The 17,838-nt window shown below is 35.5% G+C and overlaps 1 protein-coding gene across 1 annotated transcript in view; it reads left to right on the top strand.

The window, feature by feature from the left end:
• The window catches only part of DKK2 (dickkopf WNT signaling pathway inhibitor 2), a 115,000-nt gene extending 101,381 nt beyond the window's left edge, over positions 1 to 13,619 (top strand). The window contains exons 2-4 of the mRNA XM_003829989.6: positions 9,472 to 9,622; positions 10,721 to 10,876; positions 11,216 to 13,619. Of these exons, the coding sequence (XP_003830037.1) occupies positions 9,472 to 9,622; positions 10,721 to 10,876; positions 11,216 to 11,466 (558 nt within the window). The 3' untranslated portion in view covers positions 11,467 to 13,619. The remainder of the gene's footprint in view (positions 1 to 9,471; positions 9,623 to 10,720; positions 10,877 to 11,215) is intronic.
• The last annotated feature ends 4,219 nt before the right edge of the window (positions 13,620 to 17,838 follow it).

Genomic DNA, 17,838 nt, shown 5'->3' with positions numbered 1-17,838 from the left:
TAATCTCATGGTGTGCCGTTTTTTAAGCCCGTTGGAAAAGCGCAGTATTCGGGTGGGAGTGACCCGATTTTCCAGGTGCCGTCCATCACCCCTTTCTTTGACTCGGAAAGGGAACTCCCTGACCCCTTGCGCTTCCCAAGTGAGGCAATGCCTCGCCCTGCTTTGGCTCGCGCACAGTGCGTGCACCCACTGACCTGCACCCACTGTCTGGCACTCCCTAGTGAGATGAACTCGGTACCTCAGATGGAAATGCAGAAATCACCATCTTCTGCGTCGCTCATGCTGGGAGCTGTAGACCGGAGCTGTTCCTATTCGGCCATCTTGGCTCCTCCCTTGTCATGCTTTTTTAACCAAAAGGTTTATTAGTCTATTTAAACTTTGTGGTGATCACTGTTGAGCAATCCTCTTGCTCAAACTCTGTAGGTAATCATTTGGGGCCAGCTTTTTCTCAAGTCATTGTCTCTCTGCACCAGCACACCTGAGGGATAAAATGCTTCCTGCCTTCTTGTGTATAGGTTCTACATTAAAATGGGAACATTTTATAATTTTTAAGCAAAAATTTTGTAGCCCTTAAAGTATCTCTTTTTAAATGGAAATTAGAAGTCATTTCACCGTAGAATGAATATCGAGGATTATATTTTGCTTTGCTTTTTTCTATCTTCCCAACCATGAAAGAACAGTCTTTCAAATTTTATCTGCTTCCTTCAGCTGTTTCTTCAAAAGCAGAGTAGAATTTGACTATTGATCTGGCCTAATTCCTAGAGGAAATGAAAGAGAATTCAACAAGATTAGAGAAGTGTTACATTTGGAAATTTCTATATTAAATGAAATTAACCAAGGCAATAAACATTAGCTCAATTAAATAATTGTTAAAAACAATGCATTGTGTATGTGTATGTATATTATATGTGTGTGTTTGTGTATGTATTTGAATGTTACATTGGTAGTCTAATTCTGCTATTAAGGTGATATTTCTGAAACAAAACACAATTTTTAATAAAGAAACTTCAGTCGGGGTGCTTGATACCTCTTCTAAAAAGCTCTGCCTCTAGGAAAATGAAATTTTTCCAGCTCTCTTAGTATGAAACCATAAAGCATAAACTAGCAAGAAGACATTTCACTTTAGTATTGTAGTATTAGCTCCTCTTTAAATTGCATTAATTTTAATAGGTAATACTTGCATCTAGTGCAGATTACAAAATGTTTAAAAGAGTTTAAATGTAAACGAAGTTTTTTCCTTTCCTCTGTTCTTGATCCTGTCTGGTCTCAATAATCCTGTCTACCTTCCTGTTACACAATTTCTGGGCATATTTCCTGAGATAATTTGAGCTAACTTTATACATACATATGTGTGTGTGTGTGTGTGTGTGTATCTGTGTGTATGCATATGTATATATATATAGTGTGTGTATATATGTATATATACATACATACACACACACACACACACACACACATTTACAGGAAACTTACATCCTCATTTCTGAACCCATAAGTTAAAAATTACTTAAACTTGTATAACATTTAAAACTCACAAGTGTTTACATTTTGGGTGCAGAAATATTCACCAACCATAACCTGTTCTATAATCATAAAAAAGTATTTTCTAAACAACAATTTGAAAGTATGTTTTCATATCTACCTGAATATAAACTTTTGAATTTTAAATGTCATTTTCATTGGAAAAGAGAAAGGTGATGCTATACAAAGAAGAGCATATAATAAAAGCAGACATCATCTATTTATTATGCTTGATATGGGGAAGAAGAGTGTTTTGTAAGGGCCCACTGGATACAAAATATAAAGAAAATGCAAAGTTTGCGCATTGCCAGCAAGACATAGGTGTATACCACTTGAGGATATGAAACAATCCAGCCATAATGGGTGTGTTGACAGCTCTGAGTCCACACAGCGTTCCTCCCAAAGTGCACTGGTGTGTTTGTTATGCGTTATTTTACTTTTTCATACAGTTGTAGAAATTCTCAAGCCCACCACCACCAAGCACAGTGGCTAAGCACTAGGAGTGAAGATGAACCTTCCTGGAAATTGTTGTTATTGTCAGTGAGCCTCTCATTTAGACTCATGTTGTTTTCAGGGAACTAATCCTTCACTTAGACCCATGTCTATCTGGAGGTAATACTGAGTTGCATTTTATACAGACCAGGCATTTTCAGTATGATATACATGCAGGAGGCATCAGTAATCTTGCAACAGTTCTATATAGCCATGTTTCCCTATCTTACCTTATTGTATCATCACCAGGACAGTATTTGTTAAAAGTACAGATTCCTGGACCCCATCCAGTCTTCTAGAAATAGAATCTCTAGTAGAAGGGTCTGTGAAGCAGTAATTTGTAAAGAAACCCCATGGAATTTTTATGATTAAGTAAGCAGGGAAACACTGCTGAATTCAGAAATTTTATCCATTTTTATCATAGAAGAAACTAAGATTCAGTAATTTAGCTAACGGTCACTCAACCAATCAATTTTGTTTGATTTAAGGAAGCATAAATTGAATTGCAGTATAACTCCAAATTTTGCCCTACCATGTTACTTCTCTGAAGTGAAATTAGGTCATGATATCAGGAAAATTTATAAGGCAACAATGAAAATGTTTTACTATAAATCCCAGATTTGGAAGAGACCTTAAGATTGTGCAGTTTCTTCCTCTTTTGGTTAGGACAATTATACTTATCCAATTACAAATTATAGAGTACTTTATAATTATATATTACTCCCAACCACTGCTGTAAAACCTGAGATGCTGCTTTTTGAGCATAGAGTGGAAGTGTTCTGTCCTATCCATTTTAAATGAGTGGGGATGGGTCTAAAACAAACAAAAACAATCAAGAGCCAGGTAAACCTCGTAGTTTAGATATCTCTAGGAGCTGAGACCATATGGAAAAGTTTAGCTCTCTCCATTCATCCCATGATCAATATCAGTATTGTACATGCTACAGTTCAGAATGTGGTCTATGTTCAAAGTAGAGCATTCCCTAGAATTTCCTTTTGGTTTAATGACATACAGAGAACAGGGAGGAGCAACCAAAGTTAAAGAGGACCTTGCCTTCATTTGATAGAGTTACTGTTTCTTTGGATTTAAATGACGCTTTCTGAATACATTGGAGAGGCTAATGGACCACTAGAAAAAATCCATTCCTAATTTGTAATTCAGATAGTTTTAGGAGATACTCTTTCATCTCTGATCTTTCGTATCAAAAACCAATTTTCTAACTACCCTAGCCTTAAAATGAACATGTGTAAAAGGTACTGAAATATTTTCCATGGGGTGCAGAGCATGAGTTGTTCTAATAAAATCAATGTCCAGATCCTCAACTTCCAATTTTTTTCTTAAAATTCTCAAGGAATATGCCTGGGTTTACATTAATTTTTTGCCATTTTATGTGGCAAAAAAAGGCAAAACCTTCATGCATTCCAAATCTCAATAGACTGCATTAGCCAAGGGTACAAAAACTTTTTTAGGTGACAAATAAGTAAAATTTGGAATTTTGATTGGAACAAAGATATGTTTAATGATTGATCAGGGCATCTTAAACTCACAAAGGTACTTTCTTTCTTTGTCTTATACTTAATTTTTTAAAAGTGAAACTTGGCCCCAGCTGGAAATTCTGTAGGCAGAACGTTCAAAATAGTTGCGATGACTTGTATATTTTATAATCTAACTGAAGGTTTCTCAGATTATGTAATTTTTCAAGAGAAAATGCCCATGAGTAAATATGTTGTGATTAATTTCAGGATCAGTATGCTTTGATTAATATAATAGTCAGAAGTCATTTTATTAATCATGTCAAATTACTGCAAATTTTATCTTAGAAAATGTTTAATAATTAATAGTCAAAAGTTATTTTATTCATATCAAATTACTGCAAATTTTATCTTAGAAAATGTTTAACATTATATTTCATACTAATACAAAAACACACACACCAAAAAATTTTAAGTGTCAAATGTATTGAAGGATATATGTTTTTTTCAAAATTATTTTGGGGGTAACAGACAATACATTTGACTGTATTGTCACTGACCTAGTAGTTTCTGGATCATAGTTGGTGTTCAATAAATAAATACTAAATAAATATTGATTGAATACTGAATAAATACCCAAGCAGCTGCCTTAATGAACCTGTAACTACACATGCAGGACATCATGTAATATCCGAACTTTTCCCCTTAAATTTAATATAGCTCAATCCCCCTGGCCTGATGTTCATGAATCCTCAAAGATGCATCCAGTACACCCTTATCCCCTAGAGGTAATAGGAGACAAAGTGAAAGATGAGATTGCACAGCCTTTGGCAGATAGTATACAACAGCACACAGGCAGATTGACATATAAGTCCCTGCACCTCCTGCAGTTGCATTTTAGTGTTTGATTTTGAAGTGACCACCTGAAGGGTAGTGTACCTTGACTGTTTGTGGAAATATAGATCTATCATGTAGAATATCATGATGAGGAAAATTAATCTTTTCTCTAAGGACTCAGGGCAAGCCAGTCCGATCAGGTTTCCCAAATGTAATTGCCAATCTTCTGCTGTGCTCTCAGAGACCCCAGATATATTCTCATCCCCAGTTCTTTGCTGCTACCTCCATCTATCTACTAGCCTCAAATGTTTTTCATTCCCACAGCTGGGTCGTCCTCTGCAGGCTTTCTTCTGCCTGCCTAGCTGATGATGTTTTTCTGGCTCCAGAAAACTTCCGAGATTGTTACAAACAGTGCTTGTGGGGACAAAGGATTGTCCCGATTAAAACAACAAAAAAACTAGGACGGTCTTGCAAGAATCCAGATGGGTGGCCATCCCACATGAACACTGTGATGTTTCTCTCTTCTTTTCTTCCTCTCATCATTAAATAAGGACAATATTATTATTTTGAAAACTTAGGAGTTAAACTAAGGTTTTAATTGTAGTCAAAGGTTTATTCAATGATTTTGCTACTGAGATACCCAAAACACTTTTTCTCCTTTCATTGTTCTTAGGGATCTGATTACGTCATTGTTGTATTTTCATGTTCAAAGGGATAGGCAAGTGAAAATTAATTCAACCCTAAATGTAAGTCTCAAGTTAATGGGCCTTTTCTTCCTGCAGTTTTGAGAAGACTTTGGGGGAAGACAGACTCAATTATTTCAAAGAAGATTGAGTGACTACATTTTATTTTACTTTTGTTCATTAGAATATTATTTAATTATCATTATTTTCATTATGGACTTTTGATTATAACTCTGATTTACATTGAGTTTAAATGAACAGAAAACTGTGCTCAAGAAATAGAATGAGAAAATACTGTTTACAGCTTTGTCAGTGTTTTCTGCCAGTATTCTCTTTTTCCAACAGCTGCAGTAGGACATGCTGTTGGTATTCGGAGGCTTCTAGAAAGAGATGTGGCCAAGTATATTTTTCTAACCTCTAACTTCAGCACATAGGTCACCACTCAGTCACCTTGTCGATGTATCCTTTAAACTCTCACTATTAATTGCTCTTAGTAATGATATCTGAGGCCTGAACGCCAGGGAAGAACTCAAGGTCTCTAATTTCCCTGCCACTGAGCACACATTACTTATTTCTAGCAGTTACTTAAACTCTCTTTACTTTACTGCTAAAATTTTAGGTAATGATTCTAAATTAGCACAGAGGAAACAGACTTTAAAAAATATTTTATGCTAAAACGAAATACCAATTTCTGATAGATTTTATTTTCAAAATGTGTCCAATGTGTTTATTCTTCTTTTAGTTCATGTCATGGTTGTAATAATAAGTAACACTGCTATTTGTGGAAATTCACTCTATTTTTAGCCTAGAAAGGGGGTTGCAGAAAATGTCTTTGTTTTTTTGGCCTGATCACTGACAGTTCTCATGTATTCTGAATTTATGGCCAATCATTTGCTATTATTAGGTGTCCTGAATTAATTCATCTCCTAATTATAACTGATGCAATAATGAATGATTCTGCATGAAGCTAAGTATTCCTGGATGCTCATAAGCTGAGCGTATGATTCAATTGTGGGGCAGTTTAGCATGTGATAGGTGTACTAGAGTCCTTCCCTAATTCTTTCACTTGATTTCCAGTCTTCCACACAATCATTGTTCCTCAGACAAAAAGGAAAAGTTATCTAGTCTGTTCCAGGTAAATGAAGAGCCATGAGAATGCACTATTAACAATTGCCATAGCAAGTAAAATAAAAATCAGACCTTTAATTCACCTTTAAAATAAGTACCAGGTAAGCATATTATTGATTTCGTTAAAGGGAAACTTAGACTAAGGTATTCAAGCTTATTTGTTGCTTGTCACAAAGCCATCATCAAATGAGACTAGACAATGGCCTTTGGAGGTCAAAGTAAATGGAAAATAAAGATTATCCATGTGAGAGTTTCTGAATGGCACTTTAATTAATGTATATAATTCCCTCCAGCAGTCCTTTCATTGCCACAGTCATCGCTTCTTCAGGGTCATCCACAACTACTGTTAACCCTCTATCCCTCTCTCTCTCCCTTTCACCAATGATATCATTTCCAGAAACTTTAGAGGGGCTAATGTAGGAAAAAAGCCAATGGCAACTGGCAACTGCAGAACCCTCATACTTCAGTAGAAAATGCCTTCTTTAAAACTCTTTACTAAAATAAAATGCATTATGCTTAGTAAGACATGAGAATTGTTATTAATGGGTTAGAACCATATTATTTCATGTTTTATGTTTTCTTGCTAGAAGTTATTACAAGGTAAGCTTTACAGTTGAAAACATCTGGGCTAAGGGACATGGATTTCAGAGGGCAAGGCATGCCCCCAAATATCACTTGCTTTCCCTATACTCTTCTTTAATCAATTTATTTCATCCCTTCTTGATTGTATTCATATATAAAGACTGTTTATTGGATCCAGGAGTTACATAGGCATATTAGAAGCTGTGTAATACAACTTTACTTTTTAATTATTAAAAAATTTATTTTTAAAATTTCCAAAGAATGTCTCCTAGTATTTATGTTCTGAAATTCCATTCCAAGTACAAGTTCCCAATATACATAACCTTGTATAGTTAGGCATTTTTTGGCATACTTTCTCTGCCTGTGTCATTTTTACTTCAAGTTAATTAAAAGAGATATTGGAGCATAATAAAACTATGTATTTTCTAATATACTTTCTATTTTTGATCAAATGAGGTTCCCTCTTTCAAAATTAAATTATTATAATTTTATTGTAATCCCATTCAAATATAAGGCTACTGTGCATCCCATTTTTTAATGTCATCTGCATCAGATATTTGTCATTTTAATATTTTCCAGTTCCTGTCAACTGAGAATGGAAAGATGGTGATGCGCCATTCACAATTTTTTGGCAGACACTGCTACTTTTACCAAACAACCAGAAAATAAACAACTATCAATAACAGCTAATAAATAAAATAGTGTATCCTGTGGACTATTTTGGGGGGATGGAATCCAGGATTATCCTATACTCAGAATGGCTTGAGGATTTGTTATTTGAGTTGTAAATAGCACATGATGTTTTATGTGGCACATGTTTATTTCCGTTGAAAGAGCATGTCCTATTTTTGAGGAAAGAAAGAAACTTGTAACATCAAATGTTTGTTGCAAAACAATTTGATGAAATAAATGTAAATGAATCAGAAACATGTGAATTGTATTTCATTAAAATTAATGGGTTTAAATGTGAAGGGGGTAAAATGCTTGGGGGAAAGAGTGTGGTAAGGCGGGAAGGGATATTTGTTTTGTTTTCATCAGTCTTGGATTCTTGAAAAATGGCTTAATAGTCTGAATTTCATCTCACTAAGATTCTCTTAAGCCTAATGGTGGAGTTACAGAGTGGAACAATGAAATGCAAATTTATTTTATAGCTTTGTGTGGCTCCAGTTATAAAGTATGCATCAAACATTGCCACTATGCAGTCCTTCAAAATAACTTTCAATTTGAAGTCGGTGGTTTTTCTATATAATTCTTTAAAGGGTAAACAAGAAATTGTACTGATGCTAAAATACATTTTTTATCTCTCAGACTCGTACATAAACTTCACATTTCCTTTTTCTAACTGAAGATGATCTGATCACCTAAACGGAAAACATGTGAGGGCTCAATGTGTAGACATATATGCAGGAGATGGGCAGGAGTAGAAGACACTGGAAGAAAGGGAAAGAGTAAAAGAAATAAAAGGAAAAAAAGACATGAGCAATGCAGGCCGAGCTACACCATCAAACCTAATTCATAAGTAAAGCACTGAAATCTCACTAAGTATTTGAGAGCCATAACCATTTTATCCCATAGTTTATGTTCAAATTATTTATGGTTGCTTAAAAACAAATACATAGCTTATTTTATATTTTGTATTTTCAATTAAAAAATCATCTATTACTCTGAAAATGAGAAAAATATCAACTTCAAAAAAGAAAAAAGGTTTACAAATGAGTCTCCCTGCCTCAAAATCTGAGTAAGTTTGATGTGGGTTATGACATTTTAGTTTCTCAACTTCCAGTCTTTGAACACAGGGACATTTTTAATGTTCCAAATACTTCCAAGAGGCAAGGGGTGCACAAATGGGTATATATGTATGTATAACCCCCGAAATCTTCATTTTCCTAAACTCTGACCACCTTCTGTATTATTTCACATGTATTTTTTTTTAAGATAATATATGACACTGCTGAAGTAGCCTTCTGGACATACCCCTAGGTAGAGAAATGTATGAACAGAGGTTCTTTCTTTACAATAGAAGGCGTAGTAGCCTGTGGGGCTATTTCAGGTCTGTAAGGAGTCTGCTTTTGTGCTTCCTGGGAATATAATGATATAATTGGAGCTTAGCATCGCTCTGGCTGCTGGGAGCTCAACTGCTGCTTATCACCGTGTTTGGAATGAGGATCCTGTTCCTTAGTGTCTTTGTGCCAAATAATTCACTGCCTCAAACTGTTCTGGAAATGTTTCTCCTCCTTGCTTTTATAGGCAGGAGCTGAAAGGGTTCACTTTTAAAATATTTGTTGCATAATTGGGCAGGAGATACATTTTGGCTTCTAGCATAGCCCTTTGTTGTTTTATTTAACATTTCTCTCATTGTTCTTTAACAGGTGAAAAAATCGAGTGGCTAAGATGGCTGTGTCATTTTTACCTTACAATAGCATCAATGCAATAATTACAACTGCTCTTGAGACCCCAAAGTCACACATAAGGGTTCTATGAATCAATAAAAGTCTAAATTCTAACTCTAGCGTTGTGTCAATGAAAATATACAAACAGCGTCAGCTTTATCTTTGTCATCAAGCAATAGATATTTATAAGGTCCTCAATTAAGTGTGACTACTTAGGCTCTAGGTTCAGAACATTATGATGATGGTATAGTTCCTTCCGGGTGAGATACATTGTGATTCATTTTCTATCATGATTTGCTATAGTAATGTTTCATAAGTGAAACACGATCTAATCCTTTACTTCTGGTGTTGTTCACTTGATGACAGGCCTACCCTTGTAGCAGTGATAAGGAGTGTGAAGTTGGGAGGTATTGCCACAGTCCTCACCAAGGATCATCGGCCTGCATGGTGTGTCGGAGAAAAAAGAAGCGCTGCCACCGAGATGGCATGTGCTGCCCCGGTACCCGCTGCAATAATGGTAAAAGATCTCACTAAGTGTTAATGGGTCTCTTTCTTTTCATCATCGTAAGCCTGTCTCTCAAGTCAGGCTATCGTCTCCTTACTCAGACTCCTGAAATATAAGAAGCCTGGTAGAACTGGTTTAGGTAGTGTAAGATTACCTGGATTACCTCCCCAAATCTTAGTTTTCCTAGACTCTGGCTACTTTCTATATTTTATGACCTACACTGATCTAGAATATTGCCATGTTGAAGTGTTGTATATAAATAGCAAGATGTTCTATTCCAGTAAACACATAAGTGAATGCATGTAAAAGAACCAAAGAAAGAAACTTGATATGATTTAGTAATGCAGTTGTAAATATCTATTCCAGTTTTGTGCTTTGGGTTTAGTCAAGATGTTCTGTGGCTCAGTCTTATGGTAGTAGAGTGATTGGTTCCTCCAAAGGGAGATGCAGCATTTTATTCCCCAACCTGGCTTCATCCAATATCAATGAATTTATAGGCAGACAATTCAGTAATAATGATGAAATGGATCACAGACAAGATGTGGCAAAAACATTAAATAATTGCAGAAGGTAATTAGAAATATATACTTAATCATATAAAACAACATAATCAGGCTCATTTTCTCATGCCTATTCCTGACCTCTGGGTGTAGACCTACTGTGAGTCTCTTGCACAGGAGGTGAAGGGAAGAAGACCTCACACCATTAGAGAAGTTTACAGTGTAAACTAAGATTATGTTGTTAATTAATAAAGGAATCTGGATCCAGAGGATGTATGTCTGATCAGATTCTTTAAAAATAGTAATAGCTAACATTGATTCTTCACATATATTCACAATAACTTTGTGACTATATAAAATTATGCTTTTATTCCCAGTTTTGTCCAAGGTCACTTGGTCTTGAGAGAGACAAAATTCATATTAAAGAAGTTTCACTTTAGGGCCAAAGTATGCTCAGTCTCAATAAATAAGTAAATGAATGGATGGGTGGATAGATAGATAGATACACAGATAGATAAATGGCTTCATATTTCACATCAAGAGAGTATGTGGATAAGTATCACATTTCATAGAATTGAATTAGTCTAACTGATTATATGATCATCTCCAGGCATCTGTATCCCAGTTACTGAAAGCATCTTAACCCCTCACATCCCGGCTCTGGATGGTACTCGGCACAGAGATCAAAACCACGGTCATTACTCAAACCATGACTTGGGATGGCAGAATCTAGGAAGACCACACACTAAGATGTCACATATAAAAGGTAGGGATATCTGTAGTTCTGGGTTTTTTTTTAAATAAAGAAATAGAAGAAAAATATAGATAATTAATTCCATTGGTTTTAGAAAAAATTACAAGGAAGTTTCTTTAATCCTAGCTAGTCATTAAACTTGTTATTTAGGTGGCAAATAATGGAAACAGACCATAATAGATTTATGTGATAAGAGGCAGAGCCAATTGGTATCAACCAAGACTTTTCATTATAAATGGTAACAACATAGAAGATAGTATAAGTAAAAATATTTTATGTGCTTCTGATTGCAAAATAGAATCTTTTTTTCTGAAGTGTCAGGGTAACATCTATTGGTCATCATCTCTGCAGGGCATGAAGGAGACCCCTGCCTACGATCATCAGACTGCATTGAAGGGTTTTGCTGTGCTCGTCATTTCTGGACCAAAATCTGCAAACCAGTGCTCCATCAGGGGGAAGTCTGTACCAAACAACGCAAGAAGGGTTCTCATGGGCTGGAAATTTTCCAGCGTTGCGACTGTGCGAAGGGCCTGTCTTGCAAAGTATGGAAAGATGCCACCTACTCCTCCAAAGCCAGACTCCATGTGTGTCAGAAAATTTGATCACCATTGAGGAACATCATCAATTGCAGACTGTGAATTTGTGTATTTAATGCATTATAGCATGGTGGAAAATAAGGTTCAGATGCAGAAGAATGGCTAAAATAAGAAACGTGATAAGAATATAGATGATCACAAAAAGGGAGAAAGAAAACATGAACTGAATAGATTAGAATGGGTGACAAATGCAGTGCAGCCAGTGTTTCCATTATGCAACTTGTCTATGTAAATAATGTACACATTTGTGGAAAATGCTATTATTAAGAGAAAAAGCACACAGTGGAAATTACTGATGAGTAGCATGTGACTTTCCAACAGTTTAGGTTGCGCTGGAGGAGAGGTTTCCTTCAGATTGCTGATTGCTTATACAAATAACCTACATGCCAGATTTCTATTCAACGTTAGAGTTTAACAAAATACTCCTAGAATAACTTGTTATACAATAGGTTCTAAAAATAAAATTGCTAAACAAGAAATGAAAACATGGAGCATAGTTAATTTACAACAGAAAATTACCTTTTAATTTGTAACACTACTTCTGCTGTTCAATCAAGAGTCTTGGTAGATAAGAAAAAAAATCAGTCAATATTTCCAAATAATTGCAAAATAATGGCCAGTTGTTTAGGAAGGCCTTTAGGAAGACAAATAAATAACAAACAAACAGCCACAAAAACTTTTTTTTCAAAATTTTAGTTTTACCTGTAATTAATAAGAACTGATACAAGACAAAAACAGTTCCTTCAGATTCTACGGAATGACAGTATATCTCTCTTTATCCTATGTGATTCCTGCTCTGAATGCATTATATTTTCCAAACTATACCCATAAATTGTGACTAGTAAAATACTTGCACAGAGCAGAATTTTCACAGATGGCAAAAAAATTTAAAGATGTCCAATATATGTGGGAAAAGAGCTAACAGAGAGATCATTATTTCTTAAAGATTGGCCATAACCTATATTTTGATAGAATTAGATTGGTAAATACATGTATTCATACATACTCTGTGGTAATAGAGACCTGAGCTGGATCTGTACTGCACTGGAGTAAGCAAGAAAATTGGGAAAACTTTTTTGTTTGTTCAGGTTTTGGCAACACATAGATCATATGTCTGAGGCACAAGTTGGCTGTTCATCTTTGAAACCAGGGGATGCACAGTCTAAATGAAGATCTGCATGGGATTTGCTATCATAATATTTACTATGCAGATGAATTCAGTGTGAGGTCCTGTGTCCGTACTATCCTCAAATTATTTATTTTATAGTGCTGAGATCCTCAAATAATCTCAATTTCAGGAGGTTTCACAAAATGGACTCCTGAAGTAGACAGAGTAGTGAGGTTTCATTGCCCTCTATAAGCTTCTGACTAGCCAATGGCATCATCCAATTTTCTTCCCAAACCTCTGCAGCATCTGCTTTATTGCCAAAGGGCTAGTTTCTGTTTTCTGCAGCCATTGCGGTTAAAAAATATAAGTAGGATAACTTGTAAAACCTGCATATTGCTAATCTATAGACACCACAGTTTCTAAATTCTTTGAAACCACTTTACTACTTTTTTTAAACTTAACTCAGTTCTAAATACTTTGTCTGAAGCACAAAACAATAAAAGGTTATCTTATAGTCGTGACTTTAAACTTTTGTAGACCACAATTCACTTTTTAGTTTTCTTTTACTTAAATCCCATCTGCAGTCTCAAATTTAAGTTCTCCCAGTAGAGATTGAGTTTGAGCCTGTATATCTATTAAAAATTTCAACTTCCCACATATATTTACTAAGATGATTAAGACTTACATTTTCTGCACAGGTCTGCAAAAACAAAAATTATAAACTAGTCCATCCAAGAACCAAAGTTTGTATAAACAGGTTGCTATAAGCTTGGTGAAATGAAAATGGAACATTTCAATCTAACGTTTCCTATATAACAATTATTATATTTACAATTTGGTTTCTGCAATATTTTTCTTATGTCCACCCTTTTAAAAATTATTATTTGAAGTAATTTATTTACAGGAAATGTTAATGAGATGTATTTTCTTATAGAGATATTTCTTACAGAAAGCTTTGTAGCAGAATATATTTGCAGCTATTGACTTTGTAATTTAGGAAAAATGTATAATAAGATAAAATCTATTAAATTTTTCTCCTCTAAAAACTGAATTCAAAGCTCCTTGTCTTTTGTCTACGTGAAGAGTTTTCATAGAATCATACTTTCTGAGAGTTCAACTGGACTTGGTCTGATTTTGAGGACTGGGTGTGAATCATTTGGAGGACATCAGCATGAGATAACTCAGAGCAGTTTACTATTACAAAAGGTAGTTTATTTCTTGGCAGTTTAGCTGTAATTGTTAGAAAGTTGTTTCTGGTTTTTTTTTTTTCCAAACCAAAATATTCCAGCTTGTGATTTACACCCATTTAGTCATATTTTGCCTTCCAGAACAACTTGGAACGAGAATATGCTCTTCACAAATTCTTCAAAATACTTTAAGACAGGTAACATATATCCCATAATCTTCTCTCTAGGCTAAAGTTTTCCAAAATGGAAATACTATTATGCTTATAGTATTGGTTCATTTCTACATGAACCAATGAACGTGAGCTACACGATACCTTTTTCTGTGTTTGGAGAGAAACTGAGTGAAATCAAATCCACTTCCTGGGAAGCAAGTCTTTCCTCTGCTTCCTGAACCAGAGATGTCAGGAGTGTTTTGAGGAATAGTGTTCACCAAGTATGAGCAGGGATGCTACAAGAGCCCATGTTGTATTAGACATCAGAATGGGCTGCATATGTGGATAATAAACATTCTGTGACATAGTGAATGAATTAAATGTAGCTATGGCTGCTTCATGAAGCTAAAACAGTCCCACAGCTAGAAGTTAGAGTTAAAAATACCTTAAGCATTGCTGAAATACTTTCCACCATATGTTAATTAGTCATTTAAGGATATTCTTAAATCATTGGCCATTTCCTCAAATTGAGAATATTTATATTTTCTAGTTAAAGTGTGCTTTTGACTATAACAATCATATAGGCGATCTTTTTCTTTTCTATTGTGCTCAGTGAGATGCTCTGAGAAGTGACAAATTGTCCTGACATTTTTTTTTTTTTTTAGTTAAGAAATAAAATACCCTTAAGTAGCCTTAGTACTTTAGGGGAAAACATTCAGTTACACTTTTGTAAATGTAATTGTAGCCTTAGGATTTTAGGGAAAAACGTTCAATTATAATTGTCTTCACTCAAAATCAGGCCAGTTGAAAAACAGATTTTTTTAAAAAACGGGCAGATGAAAGATTACTCTATTGCTGGTGAAGTTGATATTGAAAAATGTAGCATATACCTGCGAGCAAGAAGACATTCTAACACTAAACACCAGAAATAGATTCTGTGCCCATTCACATTCAACACCAGACTATATCAGTTCCATCTTATGGGAGCTGCCCTGTAAAATTTATAATATGGATGGGCAGAACAGAATGACAGGCCTCCTTCTGGCAGTTAACACCGAAGATGAAGTGGGTGGAAAGTGGGCTGAACTATGCATTTCTCATTCAAAAATCTCATCCAAAATTTTCCAAAGCTGGACAATTTGTACTACATGGAAGGAGTGAGTGAGGGGTGGAGTGAGACAAAGATGATCATTCCATGCCACATCGAACTCACTTTAAAGATTGAGAAAGAAGAAGCCCTCCTCATATCCTTCCCCAGATATTTTTAACCCATTGTGCATACCATTTGTCTATGGTGAAGATATGAGTTTTAGCCAAAATCTGACCTGCTACCTCCTAGGGGAAGTCCCTGATGAAGTCTTTTTTCCTAATGACATCCATTTCTTCTTTATGGATCCTCTCAGGATGTGGTGTGGTGGGAAATTTAGCTGTTGTCCCCAGGAGCTAGCAAAATGTATGAAAATAATACATTAATTAAATAAACTTCAAGACCACTCTATATCCAGGACTAGAAAATAATTCTCTATTAACTGTCCCAAATTATATCCATCATGTCATCTAACACAGTCTATTAGAGATTTTGCAGTGAGACTAAATGATGCATTGAGTATATGATAATAAAATATGTAAAAGCATTTCATTAATAAAATTCTAACAATGGAGAGATGCCCCACCTTTGAATATAAATCTTCTTCCATTGAAAATTTCTTAGGGAGAAAGTAAAGGACAAAAATTAAATCCTCTTGCATGTTAAAGTCAAAATAACTTGAAGTTCAAAAGAATTAAAGTCTGCAATCATTATCTTCCTGTTTATGATAAAGAGCCCAAAGACATCAAAGTTTAAAATCTTCAGGTTAATAGCTAAAATTTTTCTTCCTTATTCCATATTTTGCTCTGTCTCAGCCATAGGGTTTCCAGATGCCTGGGTGAGCTAGAACTTCTTCAGCAGCTATGGCCTGAGCAGTTTCCCACTAGAATGACTGCTGGTTCGATAGAACCTCAGAAGATTTATTAGTTTGACAACAATCTCTGATGCAGCTCACTTTTACTAAAGTCCAGTGAATTATTATATCACACTCAATTAAGCCAAAGGTGCCACCACATTTAGAAAACAAGCTAATCTAGTTCTTAGAGCAGACACTTTAGGCAAAGTGCTGTTAACATATGCAGGGCTTACAATGCCAAAAATCATAGCAGAGATGCATGGACTCTGAATGTAGAAAGATGGAGAAAAATCTGGTTTTGGTTTGCTAAAAATGTCAGTAAATCCAAACCAGGTGTCTGTACCCCATGGTCTGTGAAACTTAAACTTATATGGGAAAAATGTCCCATCAAGAAGTTAGATATGGCACTGTATTTTTCCTTATAGTAGGGTAGGAGGAGAATCCACTTGTATTCTATCTCCTTATAGGGAGTGAGTGGTAATTGAGGTATTGCTGCCTTCAGTAAACGTGGTCAACTTTAAAAATTTTGCCACGACATTAGCCTTATTAGGGCTTCTTTCTTTTTTAGTTAGCCTATTCAAAGCCTCACCAGTGCTTAATTGAGAATAGGCTCTGTCTGGTGATGTGTGCTCCAATTGTCTTACAAGTGGAACTTTTTCAGGGCTGTGCACAGTGGCAGGTTCCACTGCTTCATGCTGTAGAATTATTTACTTCCTCATCTCTGCATTTGTTCTACTCGTACCATAACATCAATAGATTCCTGAATTAAAATTGCTATTGATACATCTGAAAGTTATTTTAGCAAAGGATACACTCCTAGGAGCTAAGAAGACACTCCTAATTTACATTCCGTCATTCAACATATTCACCAAGTGTCTATTATGTGCTAGGCCACTTTGTAAGCACAATGAGTAGAAGTAGAGTACCAAACTAATAAAGTCCATTTTTACATTCCAGTTAATTTTTAGGGCAATGGCTAGGAGGCAGAAAACTAAATAACAAAAATATCAATACTATAGGAGACAAAGATGAGCACTGTGAAGAAAATTGAAGGAGAGTAAAGGAACAGAGGGAGATGATTAGTGTTATTTTAGATTTTCCAGTGAGGGAAGATCTCTTAAAGAAGGCAGATTATGAGCAGAAACCTGATTGAAGTGACAGAGTGACAATGAAAATGTCTGGAGAAACTGACATGGGCAGTGGAAGAGCAAGGTAAACATTTGACAATGGGAAGAGGTTGAAAATGGAGACTAGGATGAAAAAAGGGAGGAGATAAGAGATGAGACTAGACAAGTAGCTTGGTCAGGTCATGTAGAACCTTATTAACCATCATTAGTTTTATTATGAAAGAGATATGGAACTGGTAGAAGCTTTTGAGCAAGCGAGTAGCTTGAGCTGACATGTTTCCCCAGGATCACCCAGTCTGCTGTGTGGAGAATAGACCATAGGGCAGTATGGCATCCAGGCAAGAAATGCTGGCTCGGATAAGTGAGGTAAAGTGAAAGCCATGAGAGTTGTTGGATTTAGGGTATGCTGGAGGTGGATTTGCTGTTGGATTGCTTATCTTTCCTTCCAGCTGTAGTGAAAGAATGAAGGTGGTGAAGGAAAGAAGGGAGTCTCTCTAGACTAGCCTGAGGAACACAGAAACATAAACTGTTGATAAGAAAAGTTAAAAAAAAATTTCCTGTCCACTGCCCTTGTATTTAATATGTAAAGAATTGCCTCTCAGTAGAATATCAGAAATTCCTTAGAAAGTGGATCTTTGTAAATCTCTCATCAGCCATCTTGAGATCTTAAGAAAAATTCTACGAAAGAAGAATTACATCCACAAAATAGAGCTTATTGGATGTGCTAAGGGAAGTGGTTGCAAACAAATGAAAGGGTGAGGGAGTGGCAGGACAATATAGAAAAGAGAACAAACGGGGATCAGAGAACAAAGACTGAGCAGAATTTCCAGTGAGAGTATAAAAAAAGAGATGCATCATCAA

The sequence above is a fragment of the Pan paniscus genome, chromosome 3 (genome assembly GCF_029289425.2).
Source record: "Pan paniscus chromosome 3, NHGRI_mPanPan1-v2.0_pri, whole genome shotgun sequence".
In the NCBI taxonomy this organism is placed as follows: Eukaryota; Metazoa; Chordata; class Mammalia; order Primates; family Hominidae; genus Pan; species Pan paniscus.
The sequence above is the reverse complement of the archived record's forward strand: the minus strand, read 5'-3'. Positions and strand labels throughout refer to the sequence as shown.